Below are 22755 nucleotides of genomic sequence, written 5' to 3'. Positions count from 1 at the left end.
GTTGTGCGTTACTTTTTATATAGTCAATGTGACATATGGGTTAATTCAGCTAAGCATTAGTTTCCTCAGGAAATAACTGGAATATTATCATTTTCACTTTAAACAGATGCCCAACAAAATGAAGGTTTGAATCTGGACTCCTATCTCAAGCAAAACTCTTGTATAAGTCAATGGGGTTTTTGCTTGAGTAGAGACTGCAGGTCCAGACCCATAAATAGTATTGTATAGTAGATGTCCTACAATACATCAATAATTCAGTATGACTTGACGTATCACAGAAGGTGTATGGGTAGATTGCCTATCACCATACTGTAATGACAGCTGTCACTTTAAATAGGATTATCTTTAAAACATACGTTATATAACTGTGGGCATTGTGAATAAAAGTGTATGATCTTTGCAATCTTGAACTCTACGCTAAAACACTATATTCATATTTAAATAAAACTATAGATCATATGAGCCAGGAGCAAATACAAATTTTTAAATGTATATTCATCATCAAAAACTATTCTTTTCAGTTCTCTCTTCAGTCAGGTACAACAAACACACTAATCAGAAAACAGTTCTTTGTGTAAAGCCAAATCCCGAAGCTCTTATTTAGGGCCAAATTCTGTCCCATGCAGTCTTCCAACAGATTGTACATCAAGGCAGAATTTGTTCATTACTGACTACTCATGAAAAATTCCTATTACCTACAATGAATTTTGAATTAGTACCAGTAAGTAGCTCAGGACAAGACTTTTAAGGCCAAACCTGGTCCCACAGAAATCAATAAATTATTGATTTCCACGGAAGCAATGTCGTTCCTATTGTTGTAATTAAAGTTATACTTTGGACACAGGGAACTCCTGATGAGGAAATGTAAAATCAAAACAAACAAGTCTCTCCAGACCTCCACAGGTTTGTATATTATTGTCTCAATTTTCTATCAATAGTTTTCATACATTTACTATACAATTAGAAATTGCTCAAAAATGTCAAGGTAAAAATAAAAGAAAAAAGGGACTTTCAACTGTAACATAAAATGAGGTCTTGCTGATTTATTTGTACTCTGTAAAGACATTTACATTTTCATACATAATTTATAGAGTTCATTTATGCGCACAAAACTGTATTAAATAAATTAACTTAAAATCAGAAGGACTCAAGCATTTAAGGCAAAGATACATTCTGGGAGAAAAATTATCAGTAAAAACCCAGGCTCTGAATCTGCAACTGCACTTGCAGGCTGAGTCTGTACACCTATGACATTTCATCATCTTCAGGCAGTAGATGTCAGGGTCTGCTCTTGCAGGTGCAGTTGCAAGATGGGCCCAGTTCATGATGATTTGATGAAAAGGGGAGGTCAAGCTAATTACTGACACATTAGTTGCCTGTGCCCAAGCTCTTGCCCCTATGTTGGACCTAAATGCAGCCTTATATCTAGAACAATGTGAGACTTCACTTAAAAGGCAAAAAGGCACCATAAAACATCAGATAAAAGAAAAGAAAAATTCTAAAAACCATATCGTTTTTAGATACCATACTATACTTTAAATTTACAGATTTGGCCAGACAAACTGCAGACATTCAATTAAATTAATCTTTAAATGATCTGAGATGTGGAAAAAACTATTTATCATCACAAAAATATCTTAGCAATCAAGCTTTAATATGATCAGACAGCACATTGAAGAAGGTAATAAAGGTCAAAGGCGATAAATTATATGGCAAATCAGTGATAGCTAATTGTGCTTCAAGATGTCTTTCAGTAATTACCAGCTGAGCTTTGTTCCAGCCTAAATCCTAGAACACAGCTTATCATCCATAGAACCCCTAGCAATAACACAATATATACACTCTAAAGTTTGCATGTATTTCACATAATAAGGTTATCATGTAACATCCAGGAATATTTCTGTAAAGGAAATATGGAGGCAGAAACTACAATGGATTCATAGTAAACAGTTCAAGTCCTTCACAATACAATCTGTAGCATTTAGCCATTGTTAAGACTATAGTGACATTTTTGATAGATAATAAATCCTCATCTGGTTTGGGCCTTGAACAAACAGTGCCCTGAGAGAGCTGGAACTGGCATCCCTGTGCATTTGGAGCTCCTGCTGCTAGAGGGAATTCAGCCCAGGCCAGACTACCCAAAAGTCCACTGTGCACGTAGCTTAAAAGAGAGGTGGGGGGCAACAAACAAAAACCTTTTTTCATGGGGCAGTTTTTAGGCTACCAAAGGGTTCCAGTGGCAAAGCCCCAATAAGGACATATAGGCACTAGTACTGCTGCTGAATCTCAGCAGAAGCAAAATTTAGGAAGGACATGAAAGGAAGAGATGTCCAGGGAGAATGCAAATTTGCTGTGGGTTTTGAATCTAAAAACTGGGTGGGAGAAGGTATGGGGGAGGAGTGTGAGTGTTCTTTCTGGAACATTTATAAAAATGGATCCAATATTTCTTTATCTCTTACTCCCCTTTCTAGCTAATTTAGTCAATTCAGTCTCATTTCCTAATTCCTGGCATGGGTTTTTTGGGGAAGAAGCATTAGCTGTCTGTGACTGACAGACTGGAATTCAAAAATCTTTTTCCTCTGTCTATACCTCCCTTCATTATTTATTTTTTTTCCCTCCATTTAAATCCATATTTTCTTTCCCTTCTTATTGTCTCTCTCTCTCTCTCCTTCTCCTCACCTTCAATATAGTTTGTCTGTCTGTCTCTCTTTCTCTCTTCCTTCTCCCTGACTGGCCTCCCTCCCCCTCTTTCAGTTCCCCATATGTTGTCACTTCTGAAGTACTATTAAGCAGCATCAGGTTGCAATTGTGAGTACTTGTGCCACTTTCAGGGCAGAAGGAGGTATTGCTTCTATGATAACAGCAGTACCTAGTCCTCTTCTGTAGATACTACTATTGTCAAAATGCTTCACATCCACCGGCTGGCACATGAGTAAGACTGGAATAAGGAAAGCTACCCCTGAATTTTTTATACAATTTCCTAGATCATCCACCTTTAAGGCTGGCCCTGATCCTTAGAATTTATACATTTCATAGCAAAAGAATGTTCTTCTTATAAAGAACAACTTGAAAGTGGTGTGCAAATTACTTTTGCCACAACACTAAATCACCAAAAAATATACAGAAATTAACATTCTATGTCTCAGAGCATTAAAATAACTGATTAATGATGAGTTAATGTGTATATCTTGCAACTAGCAGCCATTTCTAATCCCATATTACTGGTTTCCTTGGTACCTCGCTAGCAGCTGTAGATAATATTCTTGTTGTAAACATAAACTATTATCTAATTCAGGACATACATATTTTTAATCCAGAAGCAAAGTGCTTTAAGTCTTATGGTTTTGTTTTTTTTACTTCTGCACTGTAGAAACAGCACTATTTCTAAATGCTCAGATCTTTGCTTTTTGATAAATCCTGCAGCATTAGCTTTGTATATTACTCATTATTTAAACCTACTGTACTACATGAAAGTGTTGATGTACTGTAGGTATAAATTTGAATTTTAGCCATCATTTAAACATGCATTTTCATGCAGCTAGAAGATATGGGCTTATACACAACTGCCTTTCAGATTCTTCCTGATTCTTGCAAGTTTATCATATTAAAAAGGCTTTCAAAATAGTTCATGCTATGATATGTATGACTAAAGGAATTACTCAGCCAGTGAAGAAAACCCATAAGTTGTTATTTAAGTTTGACATGAGGCAGGCTGAGTGAATCTGTACCATCCCCTGGCTTGAAAATGCTTTGAGATGATCTTGATATTCCAGTCCTTAGAGAGTCAGTGGAGAGAGTTGTTTCCACTAAGGGGTGAGAGATGGCTTCAGTAGTCTCTGTTTCTGCCTCTACTTCCAACTCTTCATCTGTTATAAATAATTTGGACTCTCTCCATTTGGAGTATACTTCTTGGCTACCTCTTGAACCACTGGGGTCACTACCAGCAATCTGTACATTCAGTTCTTCTGTTGACTGTATAAGGGTTTGCACAGATAATGATTTTCCTAAATCCATTTGCGCTGTTTTAACGGAGCCCAAAGGTTCTCCTTCGGTATCAAGGCTTTTTCTCCATGAAAGATTCTTTGTCACACTGGTCTGTGCAACTTGTCCATTATCCTTTGATGCAACAAGGCAAGCGGTGACATCAGAAATATTTTCCTGTGTAGTCACAGGGATAATATGAATAGGTTCAGGTCTGCTGATATGCTTGACTGATGAAAAAGGTGGTATTTGTAAGGTGGTTGGAGTTGTTGGCTTACTGGCCTGATTTATTTGGTTTGATATATTATTAGCTATTACTGCTGCAGGTCCATCATTTGGCACTTGCGTTGCTTGACTATGCATAGCTGGACTAAAAGCATAGTAAGCCTGAGTGCTAAATTCATTTGGTGTCAGTATAAGTTGTAGGCCACGTGGCATGTTGGCACTAGCTGATCTGGATACACATCCACTAATTCGTGAAGAATTAGATAAATCCTTGCTGTCCACAGGACTTTGATAATCAGAGGTCTGCTCACATTCAAAAGCTGGCATTTGAAATGAAGCCAAAGTGAGCGCTGATGCAGATCCTTTCCTTAGAACCTGTTGATAGATATCTAATAGACTGTCTAGTTTTGACTCTATGGATTGTACCTGCAGGTTGGGAAAAAAGGTTGAGTACAAAATATTACTTAAAATTGTATTTCCAGAATTTCTTTAAACCTAAGCAAATAAAAGGAATGTAACAACCCCTTGAATATAAGCAAATGATCCTTTGTTTCTCTCTAAAGAATAGCTAGTTAGTCTTCAGAACTAACACAGTATTTTAACAGACTGTTCAGCAGCAAGGTAATGTGTTATTTATTAAAAGATGCAGATTCCCGTAACATCAGGGTTTTTTTTCCATTTCTACATTTCTGCATACAAAGCAAATGTAAGGTAATAGAATTTGCTGATGTTTTATTTTTAGGACTAAGATGGTGCAGATGCCAGAAAAACTGATTTTACTTTTCACTGAAATCTGAAACGTCTATCATTAACTATTAAAAAATGTATCCTATACAATAAAACAAAATCATAGTCACAACAGTCACTGTACCTGTTTCTCCACCTTGACAACACGCCCTAACATACTAAGGTCATCAGTTGTCTCATTCTCCACAGTATTCTTTTCTCGACTTTTCTTATCTGTTGTGATTTGTCCTTTTCCAAGAATTTGGTCAACACTGAGAGAGAAACCAGAAATGGTCATAATGACAGCCATATAAGTTGGTGTAAAAATCCTTAAGAAAGATGAAGTGGAATAAAGTACATGGAATGAAGTTTGTAATACTTAGGGAGTACAGAATATGAACCTGTGTAGCAATGAATTCATACTTACTGTTATTTGTTAGATATGTTAAATATCTAATACATGATATAACATACACATTTGTGATGGATATTTTAGTCATAAGTTATTGGTACAATCTTGTAGGCACTTACTACTGGGTGCACTGCTAGCTACCAGGAATAGTCCCATTGGCCAAATATAGCTATTCATGTTTCAGGGGTCCTAAATTTGTATCTCATTAGTAAGCTAAGGAAATACACGCTAGATGAAAGTACTGTAAGGTGGATACACAATTAGATGGATCACTGTGCTCAACAAATAGTCATGGCTCAATAAATGGCTCGGTGGAAGGAAGTATTGAGTAGGAGTCTATTCTGGCTCTGGTATTATTTAATATCTTCATTAATGATTTGGAGGATGGGATACAGTTCATGCTTAGCAGATCTGCAGATGACACCAAACTAAGGAGAGTTGCAGACACTCTCTAGAGGGTAGGGTTAGCATTCTGAATAACCTGATAAACTGGAGAAATGGTCTAAAAAGGTCCAAAATCAATCAAATGAAATGGAACAAAGACAAGTATAACATCCTACACTTTGTTAGGATGGAATAAAGGTCTTAAATTGCGGCAGGGGAAAGTACCAGGAAAGTTAGATTGGTTAAAAAATGGCTGACCCAATCTATGGCAAGATTGATGTAACTGAACTTCTGTACCCATTCCAAGTGTAGACCCTGGGCCAGGAAATCCTTTTCCTACCTGCCCAGTACCAGGGTATTTGAGTCCTTCCCCAGCCCCTTGCCCCAACCCCTTCTCCCATCCCCAAATGGACAAGCCCCACACTTGCAGACCAGCCAGACCATGCCCAAACCTGCCAAACCCTCCAATTCCACAAGCTGTTCCTGATGCTAGTTTTACCAGCATTCACTGGTGCCAAAAGCTAACTGAAGCAAGCAGGGGTAGGGGTGGCCAGGGTCTTGAGCAGTTGGTTTGATAGGGAAGGGTTGTTCATCTGTGGGTGAAGAGTTTGGGGGGCTAAAAATAGCCACTGGTCAGGGGGAAATAACTCCCTCAATCCTCTAAAGCCTCCCCATTGAGCTGCCAGCCCCCACAATCCCATCAGCCCTGCTAATGCCCCCAATCTGCCCACCCCTCCCCACAACCTAACTTAAATCAGGCTCCTGGGATTGATGATCCAGTAAAACTGGCTTTGGGATTAGTTTGTGGATTGGGGGCAGTTGGGCAGCAACAGTGGGGTAAGTGGTGGGGATCCTGGGAGGTTTAGTGGGATCAGAAAGACTCTCTGATCCTGCCAGTCCCCACCCCTGACCTTCCAGGGTCTCCCATGGACCCAGCTACCTCTGCTGATTCCCCCCCAAGCCTCCAGATAGACCCCGTTAGCCGCCTAATCCCCCCAAATACCTCTGCTAGTCCCTCCATCCCACCTGGTCCTCCCTCTATTCCAACTTAATCTTAGCTCAGGCTCCCAGCATCTATCTAATTACTATGTTCAGGGGTCCATTCTTAACCTGATCTAACCCCTCCAAACTTCTGGCTGTAATGTCTGTAAGCAGCCTTAGTTTGGTTTTGGGTTGAGGCAATATTTCCTTTACTAGTCAACTGCCCGTGAAGAATGATGGGGTGAGGGAAGGGGGCGGGGATGGAGCCCCATGCCCCTCCCCTGTCTGGGCCCACTCCCCCTTGCCGCATCTTGGGGTCCAGGTCTGCTACCCCGCTCCCTGCCGCATCTGTGGAGGGAGAGGAGGAGTGTGCTCAGGCCTGGTTCAGGGGAGAACCATGGCCAAGGGTGGGGAGAAGCCAAGCCATCGTGGCAGGGGTGGTGGGGGAGCAGTGGGCCCAGGTTGACCTGGTGGTGGCAGAGGGATGGGAGAAGCAGGCTTGGGGCCAATGCAGGGGAGGAGATGGCCTAGGCCCAAGGGTGGGAGGGCCTGCTCAGGCTCAGTCCTCCTCTCCCCCACCTCCATGTCAGGCTCTGGCCCACTCCTCCCCACTCCCCATTGCCACTGCCGCCACCACAGGATGCCTGCTCCTAACCGCTCCTTGTTGGGCCGGCTCCTCCCCCCCCAACCCCTGTGTTGGCCCTGCAGGCAGTGACGACTGAAGAGGGGAGGGGCGGGCCGAGGCCAGTGCCGGTGGCCTGGCCCCCCCACGGTGTCCCAACCACGCCCCCCTGCTGCTGTTACCTTCAAGGAGCAAGGGGTGGGGCGAGGCCAGCTTTGGTGGCCTCACCCCCTCCTCTGCTCCATCATTGCCACCTTCAGGGAGCAGGGCACGGGGGGTGAGACCAGCACTGCTGGCCTCGATCCCCGTTCCATCTGTTTTGTTACTACTGCCAGCTGCACTGACCTTGCCCCACCCCCCGCTCTGTCCCCTGTGTCCCCACCATCATGAGGGCATGCTGCCACCTGTCCAAATGCTTCTTTCCACTCTTGATTGGCTGTTTGTCACCCAATCAGAGCACAAATAAAGCATTATGGACAGACAGACAGAAAGACTTAGGCTTTTATAATATTAGATAATTCCCTATATTTATGTGTTTGGGGGACAATTTTCTAGAATTACCAGAGCTGTTAAGTTCTTTAATTTACAGACCTATGACCTTTTCAGTATACTTCTCTGAGCCCTCCACATGTGGTAGGAAGAGTAAAATTATCATAAAACAATTATCAGAAAAGAGATCCACTTAATATAAAGGGCACTAGGGACCTGGATGAATAAACTGTGAGGCTTTCTGGGTTTTAGAAAACCTTCCTAGCTCTCTTGCACTGTCCGGAGAGATCTTATGTTAAATGGATGTTAAAAATACAGTGGGTACTACATGCAACTTGTAGATAATCTCCCCGAGGGAGGAAATTCAAAATAAGGTGTGAATTTTCACCCCACCATCTGTGTCTAGAGCTCCTTCTACACATTACATGTATTGCACAACCAGTTGATTAACTGCACAATTACCCTGAAGCCAGCAACGTGTGCAAAGTACTTATCACGCCATATAAAGCTCCAACTATAAAGTTAGACCTTGAAAATGTGTACTAACTTTATAGCTGGTTGCTATTGAGCTTTAATTTGTACCAGTAGCAGACCCTGTCATTTGGTCCTGTCAGCTGACGGGGCTCCCAGATGCAGGACAGACACTGAGTCCTGATAGTGCGTCTCCTGGTGCTAGGACCCAGTTGGGTCATGGCAGCTGCAGGGTGTGGCTGCTGTCTTCCAGCCCTGGGGGTGCATGGAGCCCCCCCAGGACTGGGAAATTGCAGTTGCAGTCAAAGCCATCCCTGGGGGGGTGCAAATCAGGGTGACCACTCCAGGCTTTGGGGGCCTCCACGGAGCTGGGTGGAGCAGCCGCAGTGACTCTGTGCTGCCGCCACTTGCTTCGAGTCCAACCACTCACTAACCCCCTCCCCCTCGGCTGCCAAGGCAGCTGCTATCAATGGCTGCAGCAGCTTCTTTGGGTCCGGGGAGGGTGGGATTGGAGCAGTGGTGGGGCTGATTTGTCCTGGGCCCTGCACCCTGCTCAGGTTGGATCCTGCTCTGGCTGCTATTGTCTTCCAGCTTGTGGTGCACCCCTGAGACTGGCAGATCCTGGCAGCTGCATCACCAAGCCGCAAGGGTGTATGGGGTGACCCTGTGGGTGGGAGTCCCTCAAGTGAGGGGACTCCGAGCCATAGGACCCACCCCTTCTGAACAGTTTCCCCCACGCACACACAATCCCCCACACCTCCACAGTCCTTCCACCCACAGTCCCCCCTTGTGGGGGTGGGAGGAACTGGAGGTATGGGGGGACTGTGGGTGAAAGGACTGTGGGGGTGTGGGGGATTGTGTATGTAGGTATGGGTGGACTGTGGATGGAGGAACTGCTCAGGAGGGGTGGGTCCTCTGCCCACCCCCCCTGCTCAGGCCATAGCGCCCCCTGCTCAGTGCACAGTCTCCCTGCATGGCCCATAGCTCCCCCACAGCAGCAGCAGCAACAGCAGCAGCAGCAGCAGCAGCAGCAGCAGCAGCAGTGGCTATTAGGGCACTCATGGCCTGCTACTGACTGGCAGAGCCCCCTGGCAGCACAGCATGGCCCCAGCTGCCTGGTGTCAGATTGGCACCACACGCAGGAGACGTCTACTCTCCGGTTTAGCTGGGTCCTGCCTGGCCCAATGGCACATGAGGCAAACCCCTCACACCCCTTCCCACAAACCCCACGCCCCTCCCCTACAACACCATATCCCCCCTACAAATCACACCCTGTGTGTCCAGCCACCAAATGGGATGGGATGGGACCTGCTGGCAGGAGCAACTGCCACACTTCAACCCTGCCCCATGCCCACACATGGAGTCCCTGCCTGGGTGGGCTCCTGGTCCTAGGAACCACTTAGGTGTGTGATGAGCTGGGAGCAGGTGGAAGCAGGGGTGTGTGTGTGAGAGAGAGAGATGGGGGTCGGGGATGGGGGAGCACTCCAGGTAGGAGAAGCCCTCAAAACTGGGCTTAGAGACCCTCTCCCCCTCTAAAGCAGCTTGTGCAGTGGGAAGCTGACCTGGGAGGGAAGGGGTTGCCCAGCTTAATCCCTGAGCCCCAGTCAAAGGCTTTCAAGGAATGGTGTGGACACAAGTGCAGGAAGCAGAACAGCAAGGGCTGGGACTGCTCACAGCCACAAAGCACAAGGTGGTACAGCTGCAGCTGGACTCACGTCCAGGTGTTGGGACAGAGCTGTGGCCAGGAGGGAGCTAGTGCAGGGCAGGCAGAGGCTGTGGATCAGGAGTAAGGGGCACTCGAGTGTGGGTGTGGGTGCCTGCAGAGAACAGGCAAAATCCTGTTTGTGGACAGTGGGCCCAGAGACTGAGTGAATCCACTAGGCACCAAAGAGATCATTCCAGGACTCAGGGGCAGTCTCCCAATCAATATAAAAGGAACATCAAGGCATGGCAGGAGAGATAGAAAGGTGGGTTATACGGAGGACCTGGAGTAGATGTAGGACTAGGATGGCCCACAGGAGACTTCAGGGTCTGCCCTGCCACAGCACCTCAGTTGACAGTTATAGCCTTAGAGGCTGTTTTTCATTCTGCATGGTCACTCAGCAATGAACTTGATCTTCACATTCAGTGGAGGGAACTGGAAACTTGAGTAACTAAGAAGAGAGCCCAGTTCTGATACCCCTCATCCTAGTTCTGCATGTGCTCATATGCACCATGTGTTAACCCAGTGATTGTTGCCTGGAGTCAAGAATATAAAAATATTAGATTTGGTCTTGTGTGGAGCTGAGTGCTGTTCAGTTTGATGAGACTGAGATGGGAAAACAGACAGACAATTTTCAGTAGTGACTGAATTATTCTTGAAGCATCTGAATGAACAGCCTATCAGTTTTTGCGTGCACTATGAAGACAACAAGGGTATATTTAAAAAAATTTCAGATTTCCATTTTTTGGGCACAATTTATGCTCACATTTTTTCCATATATGGTTCAATTGCTGGCCTGATGGCATCCTAAAAAAAGGTAGGCAGGCTGCAGTACGTGCAAAAATGTTATCCAAAAAGAACTTTGATGTGTAAAAATGTACAAGATAAGATTGTAATACATGACAAGATAAGATTTTTTTATATAGAAAGGATAAAGGTTTGTTCCTTTCTTACCGTGACTGAAGACTTTTAATTCTGCACAACATATCCAGGTGACCAGCTGAATACTGTTCAATGACATCTTTTACATCATATGGACGTAATGTCTCTTTAAATTTTCTCTTTGCAACATGAAATTTCATGATTCTATGGAAGAAACATTTTCCAGATTAATTGACATACACTTTTCTGAAGTCATAAAGCCCCGGTCAGCTCTATCTAATCACAATACGGGCAGCTGACTTACTTTAAAATGATCTAAACCAAGGAGATTTTCTTCTGAACTGCAGTATACCCAATGAGACCCTTATAACTAGTGAGGTCATTGCTTTGGAGGTGCCAGATCGTCATGAAAAAGAGATGAGGTCACAATGACTTTTAAAAATATAGTAACTTCTTTATAGCTAAAAGTATATACCCTTTAAGGTGTCCTCTCCTATAATGCCCCAGTTCAGCAAAATTTTGTAGCACGTGTTTAGACGTGATTAATTCCACTAATTTTAGTGGGACTACTCATGTCCATAAGGCTCGGCTTAAACAACTTGAACTAGATAGAACCTTAGTTTCCAAGGAACCTTCACAAGTAAATCTAAGCAAAGGAATAAATGTGTCCTGGCATGTAGTGGAATAAATATTCTTCTGATTCTGCCTGTTTTTTAACTGTCAAATAACTAAAATGATTAACACTGACAGGATAATTGTAAACCTCTCCACATAAGTCAATTTGGGCCTAAAAAATGAAAGGTTTTATATTTTCTACAGATGAAAAAGTAGGATATACATCTCATTCTGTCTTCCTTGACAGATAAATGCATGGATAGTTATACATTTGAATGACAATTTAGATAAAGAAGTACTTTTGTATGCAATTTAAAGGCTTTCATTCTGCTACCACCAAAATCAATAGTAATATTCTTACTAACTTTAGTGGGACTGGGATTAGATTCTAAAAAATATAATTAAAGAAATGTAATTAATATTCTTCATTTTCTTGTGTTCTATTTAAGTTTTTAAACGGTCTTTAATTTGTGCCTGCAATTTGTTTCTCATTCATTTTTCATTTGTTAATTAAAAGCATTATTCAAACAGGTCAGCAATCTCCTGTTTTAAATCTTTCTTTTGCTGATGTGGGATGAAGTCTTGGAATCTGCAGTCCCCAGACATGTCATAAGCAAAGATCTAATTCAAGTAAAATTACTGAGGTCCGTGGGAACTATGTTTTAATAAGTGCTAAGGGACTTAGTAGGGGTGTGTGAAATGGGCCCTATTCAATTTGGATTCAGATTCCGTCCCAATCAGGTTCGTTGATTCAGATCACTGTCCCCAATTGAATTTGGCTGATCTGAATCTGAAGAGTTGATGCTGATTCAAAGAATCAGCAATTCGGCCATAGACACAGTTTTAAATGTTTTTTTTACATACCTCGAGGTACTAGATATAGCTTGTGAACACTGTGATGCTGGGGTGGGTGGAGCGTCCCACAGGAGCATGGGGGGGCCGCCCCACATGCTTGATGGCGAACCCAGAGGTGGACTGGAAGTACTTCTGGTTCACGTCCGGGTCTGCCAGGGAGCACATGGGGTCCCCCCGCAACTCCTGGCTCTGCAGTCAGCAGCACGGGGACCCCGGGTGCCACCCCAGACCAAGGAGGCACCAGTTGCTGAGCCGGGGGGGGGGCACAGAAGGCTCCCCAGTGGAGCGGAAGTGCCTGTTCTGCTGGAAAAGTGATCTTTGTATTAAATCACAAATTTGAAGAAACATAGGCCAAAAATTTAAAGCATCGAAATAGAAGTGGCAGGGATATTGTAACTCCCACTGGCTTAAGGGGGAGTTGTGGGAGCTTACCACTTGTGAGACTGTGAAGCGTGTGTCCCAGTGTTTTGGGGTAAAAGAAATAAAAGGAGAATACTAGCTATACATTGGAAATTTCTGCTGCATAATGGAGGTATACAGGTAGGGAACATTAGACTTTACATCATTTCATCATGTTAGACATCAAATAACAAGATACAAAGCCAGGGTTATTACTATGTAATAAATAGAGATTCATATTCCTTTAAAAGGAATTCTGTGAAAATTATACTTTATATTTTTATGGCCTTATGATGATAGGTATAGAGAGTTCAATTTGAAATTGATAATGGCACCCTATTGGTTTCTGCACTATATAAAAACCAGTTCTTCTGGTGGTACACAATCTTTCTTCACAATGTTAAGTTTGTTTGTCCTATCATCATAAATCCACAGTTGAAATGGTGAAATGGAATGTTGTTGGTATAGTGCAGGAAATATAACCTTGGACAGAGAAATTAGAAATGAAAAGACCGGTTAGTATTAGTTCAGCACCCTGCCAGTTCAGAACTGATTGCCCCTGTTTGTAGTGGAAATGGTGCTTTAAATATGCCAAGTATTACAATTTCCTCTTTTTCAATTGGGAGACAAATTCCACAAGCAAATGATAGATCTCACTTTTATTTCTGACCTGGAGGAACCTGAAACAAGAACACGGAATTTATTGTCTTATCTCCATAGTGACTTTGAAATGTTCATCAGAGCCTAATCCCCTGTGTATCCAGTTATTAATTGAGATTATGAAGAAAAACTGACTTGTTTTAAAACAATTCATATCACAAATGTGGATGACTTACAAGAAAATATAGTCATACTTTTTTTTCTTTTTTTGCTTTGCTTTGGCAGGTAAATACAATTGTCAATTGCACTTTTCATGAAACACAGCATGAGTGGGAACTGGAAAGTTAGGGACAGACATTCAAAAAGCCTGAGCCTGAATTGATTTAATCTTTGCAGATTAGTCTAACCTGCTTAGGTTGAACTGGTTTGCAACTGCACAGGCGGTCCCTCTAGACTGAAGAAATTCAAGCACATGCCTGCAGTGGCTCAGGCTAGAAGCTGGGGGACATTAGAGCAGCCCTCCCTTCCCTTCTTCAGTGCTAAGCTGGGGGGGTGTGGCCAGGCCCCAGAAGGACGCTCTGATTAGGGAGGGATGTAAACCCCCTCCCCCACCTGCAGTCCCAGGCTTTTCCCCACTCATTGCTCAAGGGGTGGGAGTGTTGCCAGCACTCTGAGGCAAAGGTGTGTGGGGGTGTGCAGTGCATACATCTGTTGATGATATTGAGCTTTTCAGTCTCCCTCTCCTTCATGGGTGACTGCTGCCTCCTGAGTCGGGGGGCATGTGCCCCCCCCAGCAGCTGATCTTGCCAACTGCAGGGAGTCCCCTGCCAACTGTGCACCCCCTGCCCATCACCTAATCAGGGAGTGCTAGCTGTCAGGGGGTGCACCAGCACACCCCCTATACATTGCAACTGCTCTCCCTGCTCTTCATACTGTCTGCAAACCTGACAGGCAAGGGAGCCAGCAGGGGGGGCTAATAACACAGTGTTTATCAGCCCTTCAACAAAACAAAAGCTCTTCTTAAACAGCTTTTTCCAGGGAAGGAATGGAGGGACATTACTAGCTGACCTATTGATTCAGTAGCAACACGTAGGGGGTGCATGGGGGTACATGTGCACCCCTTGAGAGCGCCGGTGTACCCCCTGAACAGCCGTGCTTACCACTTAGGCGACGGGCAGGGGTGGCAGGTGGGAGAACTGGTTTCCCCCCCTGCAAGCGCTGGCCAGGGAGTGGAGTGCCGTGGTGCTCCCAGAAGCAGCCACAGCCACTTCTGGAAGTGGCCACAGTGATTGGCCACAGCAATCAGTTGTCTCGCAATTGGCTGTGGTCTCCTCCTCCCCACCCCGGTCAGCAAGATTGGCTGTGGGGGAACACCCCCTGGTCACTGACTGGTCGCTGGGGGGGGGCAAGCGCCCCTTCTGACTAAGGTGGCACCAGTCACCCATACGTTGATTACCTCCAAAAAGCCCTATGTGGACACTGTTCTGCCTGTCCCTGTGAAATTGGAAACACAGACACCTCTCAGCATTAGCTAGCACAGTACTTCTCAACCTTTTGCACCTTATGTCCCACCAACCATTTTGTCAAAAAACTCTAGTCCCATGTGCAGCACGGCGGTGGTGGGAGCATGGCAGCAGGAGTGCGGCAACAGTAAGTGGGGGAAGCTCCCGCAGACACTGCCAGCACAGGCGGGGGGTGGGGTGGCGAGCACTGACCTAGGGTCAGTGACCACCCGCAGACCACCTGGCAGTGTCGGCAGTGGCCAGTAGGAATTGTGGACTGCCCACAGACACTGCCGGCAGTCTTGGGTGCAGAGTGGAGAGTGGCGGCTGCCTGCAGGTTCCACCAACAGTGTTGGCGGTGCCTTTTTGCAGGAGGAGCACCACCATGCTCAGGGGGTGCATATGCACCCATGTGCACCCTCTACACATTGCCCCTACCTGGTCCCACCATGGTAAAACAAAACCCCACTTTTTCCAAGAAGTATATTTTTACATCTACATGCATTTTAGTATTATATTAATTATCAATGGAAAATGTTAAGGACATTAAAAATTAAAAACTAGAAACTTTAATAATTTTGTTGATAATGTTTAATTGCTGTAATTGTAGAAAGCAAAAAAAAATAATTCTATTAGCAGAAATGAGATAATTTAGTCATTAGTGAGAAACCTGTGGTTGTGTTTCATTGACAAGTATGTCAGTTCTTGGGGTAATGTTTGAAATAGTGACTAGAAGAGCTGCTTTGATTTGCCAGGACAGAGAAGGCCTGCTCACAAAGAGTTTTTAGATCGGGCAATGAGTTGAAGTCCCACTTACAGGACCTTTGCATCCCACCAGTGAGAAACACTGAACTAGCATACCACGTGCCTGGGGTCTGTGGGTCTGGGGTCCATGCTATGGAGGATGGGAGGGAGGGAGGTGGGGGATTCTTGCTTGAGCAGTGAGCGGGTGGGGGGGGGAGGGGGCGGTAGGAGGAAGCTAGGCAGACCTAGCTGTGCCTGTATTCTCCGCCAAAGCTCTGGCTAGGAAGCAGAGGGGTCAGGCCAGCTCTGCTCTCTGGAGCAGACAGCACAATCCAGGGCTGCAAAGCATCTGGGATGCTCAAGGACTCTGGTTTAACTTAAACCAAACCATGAAGGGGTCTGGGACAGACTGCATAAACCAGTTTGACCCAGATCAGCTAAGTATGATACTACATTCAACCAGGTTTATCTTAAACCAGTTTCAGCCATTTTGAAACCGGTTTATGTGCACTGAACTTATTCTGATGACTTAAACTGGTTTATGTGTAATGTATGTCCCTAGCCAAAGAGTCAAGCCATGGAAATAGGTCTGGCCACTCTCCTCCCCACCCCCTGCCTACCCTTCCCCCAATTAACTATGCTATTGCAAAGATCAGGTCTAACAAAAGACAAGTTAAATGCTCCAGTGTCTAAATTTAAGGAACCTGCCCCATACTATGAAATATAAACCTTAGAGTTTATGTATGTAGACTCCCTGTATAATGCAAAGGGGGAGTTAGGCACCAAAGACATTTTTACACATGCTCCAGGGGTGTGTGTGTTCGGGGGGGCGAGGGGTTTAATTAAAGTAGTTCCAAGATTTGCCCCAATTAAAGCACCCACAGTACCTCATGTAACAGGGTCCCTGTTTTCCAAATGGCAATGGGGGCGCTTTAACTAAAACTCGGTTAATGAGTTTCCCTTTGCATCTTAGGCAAAACAGCACCTAAATCCTTTGAGGGTCCTGACTCGGTTAATGAGTTTTAGTTAAAGTGCCCCCCCTGCCATTTTGAAATGCAGAGATGGTGATACATGAGACATGGAGGCTGGTGGAGTACACTAATTAGCATGCTCCAGCAGACTTGATTAATCATGTTGGAGTAGCCTCCCCACATGTGTAGAGGCACCCTAAGATCGGTGATTCAAAAGACCCAGAAGCTGAATGCAGAGCCACTTAGAGTTTACCAACAGGAAATGCTAAACACAGCAGTGTGTCTGAACTCCCATCCCTCTCTGGTACGTAGGTCCCTGAGTCAGGGTTGTAAAGGAGCACTAGGCTGTACGTTAGGCTGGGCATTCCAGCTATTGAAATTGAAACACTGGGCAGCAACCAATACAAGATTTGCAGGACCAGAAGGAGAGCAAGCAAAAAAGAGCATGACTGTAGTCTGGTGGATAGAGCACCCAGCTGGGAGAAGGGAGCCTTAGGTTCTGGTCCCTCTTCCTAGGACTGTTTTTGTACTTAATCTAATTACTGTTTTATGCACAGTACAAAAGTAGTGCTGGGACAGAGCCAAAGTCTACATCTCCCAAGAGGGTTCTAACTAAAGATTTTCAGAATAACACTCCCTCTTGTTTACTCTTCTTCTGGCTCCCTGGACCTTGCAATTTTGCTGCAGTGTAGTTAGCTTCAACAAGAGGAGTGGATGGAGCCACCATCCAGTGCACCTTAAAAGCCTGATAATTAGTGCAACCTCACAGGAAGAGAGAGGTGAGTGTTTGAATCCCCCAGGTTGAGGAGACTATAGCATCCAGTTTTCCCAACTTCTGGGCAAATGTTCTAACAACTGGCTGGCGAAACAACTTCCTTGGTAATTTTTTTTTGAATGAAGGAGTGTAAAACATTACGTTCAACATATGCCCCATCTCATGTGTAAGCCCACCTATTACATAGGCTAGCCCCAGGGTTGTCCTGGAGGCCATGAAGTCCTACTGATGTCCTGAATGCTGTTGGTGTATTTAGTGCCCACCTACCAGGTCAGGACCCTCAAAGGATTTAGGTGCTGTTTTGCCTAAGATGCAAAGGGAAATTAGGTAAGAGTTGTTCACATTGGGGTAGTTTGGGACATGCACCAAAGATGAAGCAGCAGGTGCCTAGGGAACATACAGGTCAAGAAGAGAGGTGCCTCACAAGCTAAGATGTCTCTGGAGTTAAGCAGGTGTTCTTTAGATTTCAATTTTGGACCACCAAGCAGGCACGTAAGTGGACTTAGGTGGCTAAGTGTGATTCTATTCCACCCTGCCTGAGTTGCTAAACATCTGTTAATACATGTTTTTGTAACAACCATCATCTCACCCTTCAGACTGAATTCCAAAAAAGCAGAAACCTACCCACCTTTTGTATTCCCCATTTTTCAGATAGCTTAAGCAGGAATGAATATAATCACAGTTAGGCACCTATGTCCATTTATGTGCCTACTAGATTGGATAGTCTGGTTCTAAAGTCCATACAAATTGGGTTTTTGCCATTTAACTCCTTTCTTTTTTAATGTGGCCTTGAGTAACAATGATGTTTTGCAGCTCAGTCTGAATCCAGCTATTTGAGAAAGATATGTTTAAAGATGTCACAATTTCTTCAATACTTCATGGTAAAATATTTTGTTATATCATCTGATGGTTTAAAAATGAGAGTCTTTTCCCTTGCCTCCACTGGAACTAAAAGTCCCCTGAGCCTATTGGGTTATAATTTACTTCAGTGGAAGCAGAATTAGCCTAATGCTGACTGCTTTGACAAAATCACACCCATAAATGAGGTCTTATAGTAATTACACCTGTTCTTATTTAGTCATTTTCAGGGTTCTTAAATAGCATTTAGGCCTTTCTTCACAGTCCCATGAAGTCAGTGGAAAATATTTCACTGATTTAAATAGGCTTCAGAATAGGCCCTTATTGCCTTTAATTTTGTACTTTGGACGTGTAAAGTTTCCTACTAAAATCCAAGAACACATGTAAAACATCTGACAGCAGGCAGGAGACGTATATATAACTACTCTCTTTCTATTTCTTAAAAGGAGCTATATACGTCAGTCTATTTTTTTTAAATTCTGAAATATGTATTTATGTAAGGATTGTAATAGGTGCAGGCATCCAGTATACATGTTTATGATAACTTGATAGTTTTAAAAAATGAAATAATGTAATTATAAATAGGATATTTGAGATTCTTTAAGTTTAAAAGTTGTTTTTTGGCCCATTTGTACATGATGTTATGCACTAAAATGCAGGGTCTTATTCCACAAACAGTTACACATTTTGAAAACTTGCATTAAATGGACACCTGACACATAAGCAATTATTTATATGATCAGGCATTTGAAGAATTGGGTTTTATGGTAATCACTAGGCAATAAATACTAGTACATTTTCTAATTATACCACAAGGGGGCAAGAAAGACCCATCATAAACCTAGCTGTAAATTGAGCAGAACACCCTAAGTCTACTTGAACTCTAAGAAGAAGTAATTTAAAAAATAAACATGAAATGGTGAACTTCCTAAAGATTTTTGAAATCCTAATGCTTGTTGGGGTTTCCCCCCGCCCCAAATCATTGTATTAAATATAGCAGGTTATTTTTTTATTCCAAACAGACTGTGATAAATGATGCATCATGTATCTAACTCATCTAACAACCTGGAGTGAAAGGCGACTGTACCATGAAAATTAACCAGAAATTATGGCCCAATTCAGCAAAACTTTATCAAAAAGAGAGCAAAAGCTACATTATTTTGGGTTGGGCTGAGTTCCAAATACTTTGATATTAAACTGTTTCACATCAACCTTTATTTAGTTTCCCAAAATTTCTTCATTACTTACTTTGCATATTTATTGAGGCAAACTGCCAGGTAAGGCTTAGCTATGGTTTCCTCTGAACAAATACTGTAGATCCCTAAAGAACAATACTATTTATTTATTAGCTTTGTATGCTGCCCTTCCCAAAAAGGGCTCAGGGCAGCTTATAATAGAAACCAGTCTAATTATAAAGACAGATACAAATGTTAAAATAGCATGCAATAGAACAAATCCCCCAGACAATGCTTCCAAAACTTAACCACTCCAGCTTGAATTCTTGACCAAACACAAAGGTTGTACAACACTTCTGGAAGGTTGCCAGATGATCTTGGAGGGACCATGATGGGGAAGGAATTCCAGAGTTGAGGAGCAACTACTGAGAATAATGTCCCATGTGTTTTCTCCAAATGAACTTGACACAGATGCTATTTGCAACAGGTTTCATGTGGCAATGGATTGCAATGGAACATAAGAGAGAAGATACTTTCTTAGGTATGTAGGGCCCAAACCATTTAGAGCCTTAGAAGTGAAAATCATCACCTGGAATGTAACCAGAAAGCTACTGGACCTTGGAGCATTGGAGTAATGTGCTCCTTGTGACCCATCCGTGTCAGAAGGCAGGCAACTGTGTTTTTTGTACCAGCTGTAGCTTCTGGATGGTCCACAAGGGCAGCCAAACGTAGAATGTATTGCAGTAGTCTAGCCTCAAGGTTATAAAATTATGGATGATGGTGGCCACATCTCAGTCTGAAAGAAAGGGCCGTAGCCTTCTCACCAGAATGGAGTTGGTGAAAGGCACTCCAAGCCACTGACACAACCTGAAACACTAGGTGCAGCAAAGTATCCAGGAAGATCCAAGGCTGTGAACCTAAGTGAAAAAAGATGGCTGAACCACATCAATAATAGATTTCCCTATGCTCCCTGCCCAGGTCATATGGTCTACTAACTACCAATAAGTTTGTCTTATCTGAATTCAGCTTCATTTGGTTCATCCATATCAAGTTCCCAACTGTGGCCAGGGATTGGTTAAGGACAGAGAGTGCAGGGCCTGGGTAAGACAAAAAAAAAGGAGAGAGATGGGTGTCATCAGTACACTGGCACTTCACTACAAATCTCCATGTGATCTTGCCCAGTGGCCTTAGATAGACATTGAAGAGGAGGGACAATGAGATGGTACTCTGGGAAATGCACAGGAAATGTCCCAAGGGGACAATAAGCACTCGCCCATCACTGTTCTCTGGAGCTCCCTGCTCGTAAAGAACAGAACCAATTAAGAGCAGTCTCATGAATACCCACCAGATCATGGAAACACATTATCCATATCTCATGATCAACTGTATCAAATGCTGATGAAAGATCTAATAGCAGTGGTACTCAATCTTTTTGCCTTGAGGACCAGATGGGTGGTGTGGGGCAGGTCTGTGGGCCAGATCGGCACCCATCCACCAGCATCTGACCCCATGCTGCCTCCACTTGGCCCTACACACTCAGATCAGGCCCCATGTGAACTCAGCTGGCCCCCACACACTGGAATCAGACCTTAGGGCCCTGCACTGCCCCTACCTGGCATTATGTGCTGGGATTTGGCCCTGTGCTCTCCCCATGCACTGTGGTTAGGTCCTGTGGCACCCTGTACCCAGGGCCACAATATCCAGCTCACAGGGCTCCCCATGGGTTTAGAAATTTGGCATCAAGTGAATACTGCCACTGCTCCCCTACTGTGAAAATTTTGGACTTATGGGGAGCCCCGTGGGCTGGATGATTTGAAGCTGGGGGCCAGATTTGGGCCACAGGCCAGGGGTTGAGTACTCTGTCTAATAGGATCAACAGAGTACAGTTTCCCTGCTGATCTCTATGGGAAGATCATCAACCCAGGCCAGAAGCACAGTCTTTGTACTATATCCAGGATAAAAGCAGGACTGGCAGGGGTTCAGAAATATGATAGCACCCAGATGTCCCTCAAGCTATCAGGCAACTACTCATTCAATGAGCTTCCCCAAAAAGGGGGAGTTGAAAACAGGGCGATAACTGGCTGGGGAGCCATCACCAAGAGAGAATTTTCTGAGTAGGGTCTAGAAAATTGCAGACTTAGGAATGTTTCGAACCCTGCCTCCTTAAAGGGAGATACTGATAATACTCAGCAGCAGTGCCTCCAATTTTTCTGCCAGCTGTCTTTTATAAGCCAGGATGGGCATGGGTCCATTTCACAACTGGTTGCCTGCATTCCCCCAAGCACATCATCTAAACTGGTGGGTGGCAACAATTGAAACTAATTCATATTAACCAGACAAGACAGAATTTCCCCAATCTGAGACACTGACTGCAGCTAAGCTGGTGATCCCCAAGACAAGCTGGATATGCATGGTTTTGTCTGCAAAGTAGGTGGCAAACTCATCACACTGATGATGACTTGGTTTCATGGAGACAACTTAGATTCTCACCACCCAGAACAGTTCCACCATAATGCACTTTGCAGATGTAATGGCAATGGAGAAGGAAAACATCTTTGCTGCTGCCACTCTCGCTGCCACGGCACAGTCCTTTACCAACTGTACCACAGTTGGTCAGCTTTGGCATGAGTTGAGAGCCACCTCCACTCTAACCATCTGACCTCCTGCCTCAGATCTTTCATATACCAGTGGGGTCTGTACTGCTGTAGTAGTGGGGATGGATGTCTAGGTGCCTCTGTATCTTTGGCCAAGGCCAGTGTGCTATTTAAAAATCCAATTGGCCATTGACAGAGTAGCCATTGACATTAGTGGGAATATCCGCCAGACAGTTCTCAAATCCCACCAGCTCAATGAGTCTCTGTGGGCAGACTAACTTAACTGGTCTACCACCCTGACAGGGCCATCAGAGGACAGGGATACATGCCCTTGGAAGGTAATGGTCCAACATGACAAAGGCACCTTAAAGACATTCCTACTAATTGGGACCCTTGTTTCCAGGCAAGTGTAAAACATTACGTTTAACATGTGCCCCATCTCATGTGTAAGCCCACCTATTACACAGGCTAGCCCCTGGGTTGTCCTGGAGGCCATGAAGTCCTACTGATGTCCTGAAGAGCCAGCCTCGGCATGCATGTTGAACTCAAACATGAGAATAATTCTGGCCAACCTCAACACTGCTTCTAAAACCAGCTTGATTAGCTTGGTCAGGGAATCTGTGCTGCAGCAGGGTGGTCAGCACACCAGTAGATTTCCCAACCTATCCTTAGCTTCAAACATGACATAAACAAGCTCTATGTTAGATAAGCACTGCATACCTTTTAAAGAACAGATCTTATTTACAGACTACTGCTATTCTAGTCCTGTGACCTTCAATCTTAGGCTGAAGC

The 22755-nt window shown here is 44.1% G+C and overlaps 1 protein-coding gene across 1 annotated transcript in view; it reads right to left on the bottom strand.

The window, feature by feature from the left end:
* Positions 1-2760: 2760 nt before the first annotated feature.
* KCNQ5 (potassium voltage-gated channel subfamily Q member 5) overlaps positions 2761-22755 on the bottom strand; it is a 186392-nt gene continuing 166397 nt past the window's right edge. The window contains exons 12-14 of the mRNA XM_019538157.1: positions 10948-11079; positions 5078-5204; positions 2761-4632 (exon numbers count right to left, since the gene is read on the bottom strand). Of these exons, the coding sequence (XP_019393702.1) occupies positions 3688-4632; positions 5078-5204; positions 10948-11079 (1204 nt within the window). The 3' untranslated portion in view covers positions 2761-3687. The remainder of the gene's footprint in view (positions 4633-5077; positions 5205-10947; positions 11080-22755) is intronic.

The sequence above is a fragment of the Crocodylus porosus genome, unplaced genomic scaffold, assembly GCF_001723895.1.
Source record: "Crocodylus porosus isolate Cpor-Errol unplaced genomic scaffold, CroPor_comp1, whole genome shotgun sequence".
NCBI classification, from domain to species: Eukaryota; Metazoa; Chordata; order Crocodylia; family Crocodylidae; genus Crocodylus; species Crocodylus porosus.
Note: the sequence above shows the minus strand (reverse complement) of the source record. Positions and strands in the feature narration are given on the sequence as shown.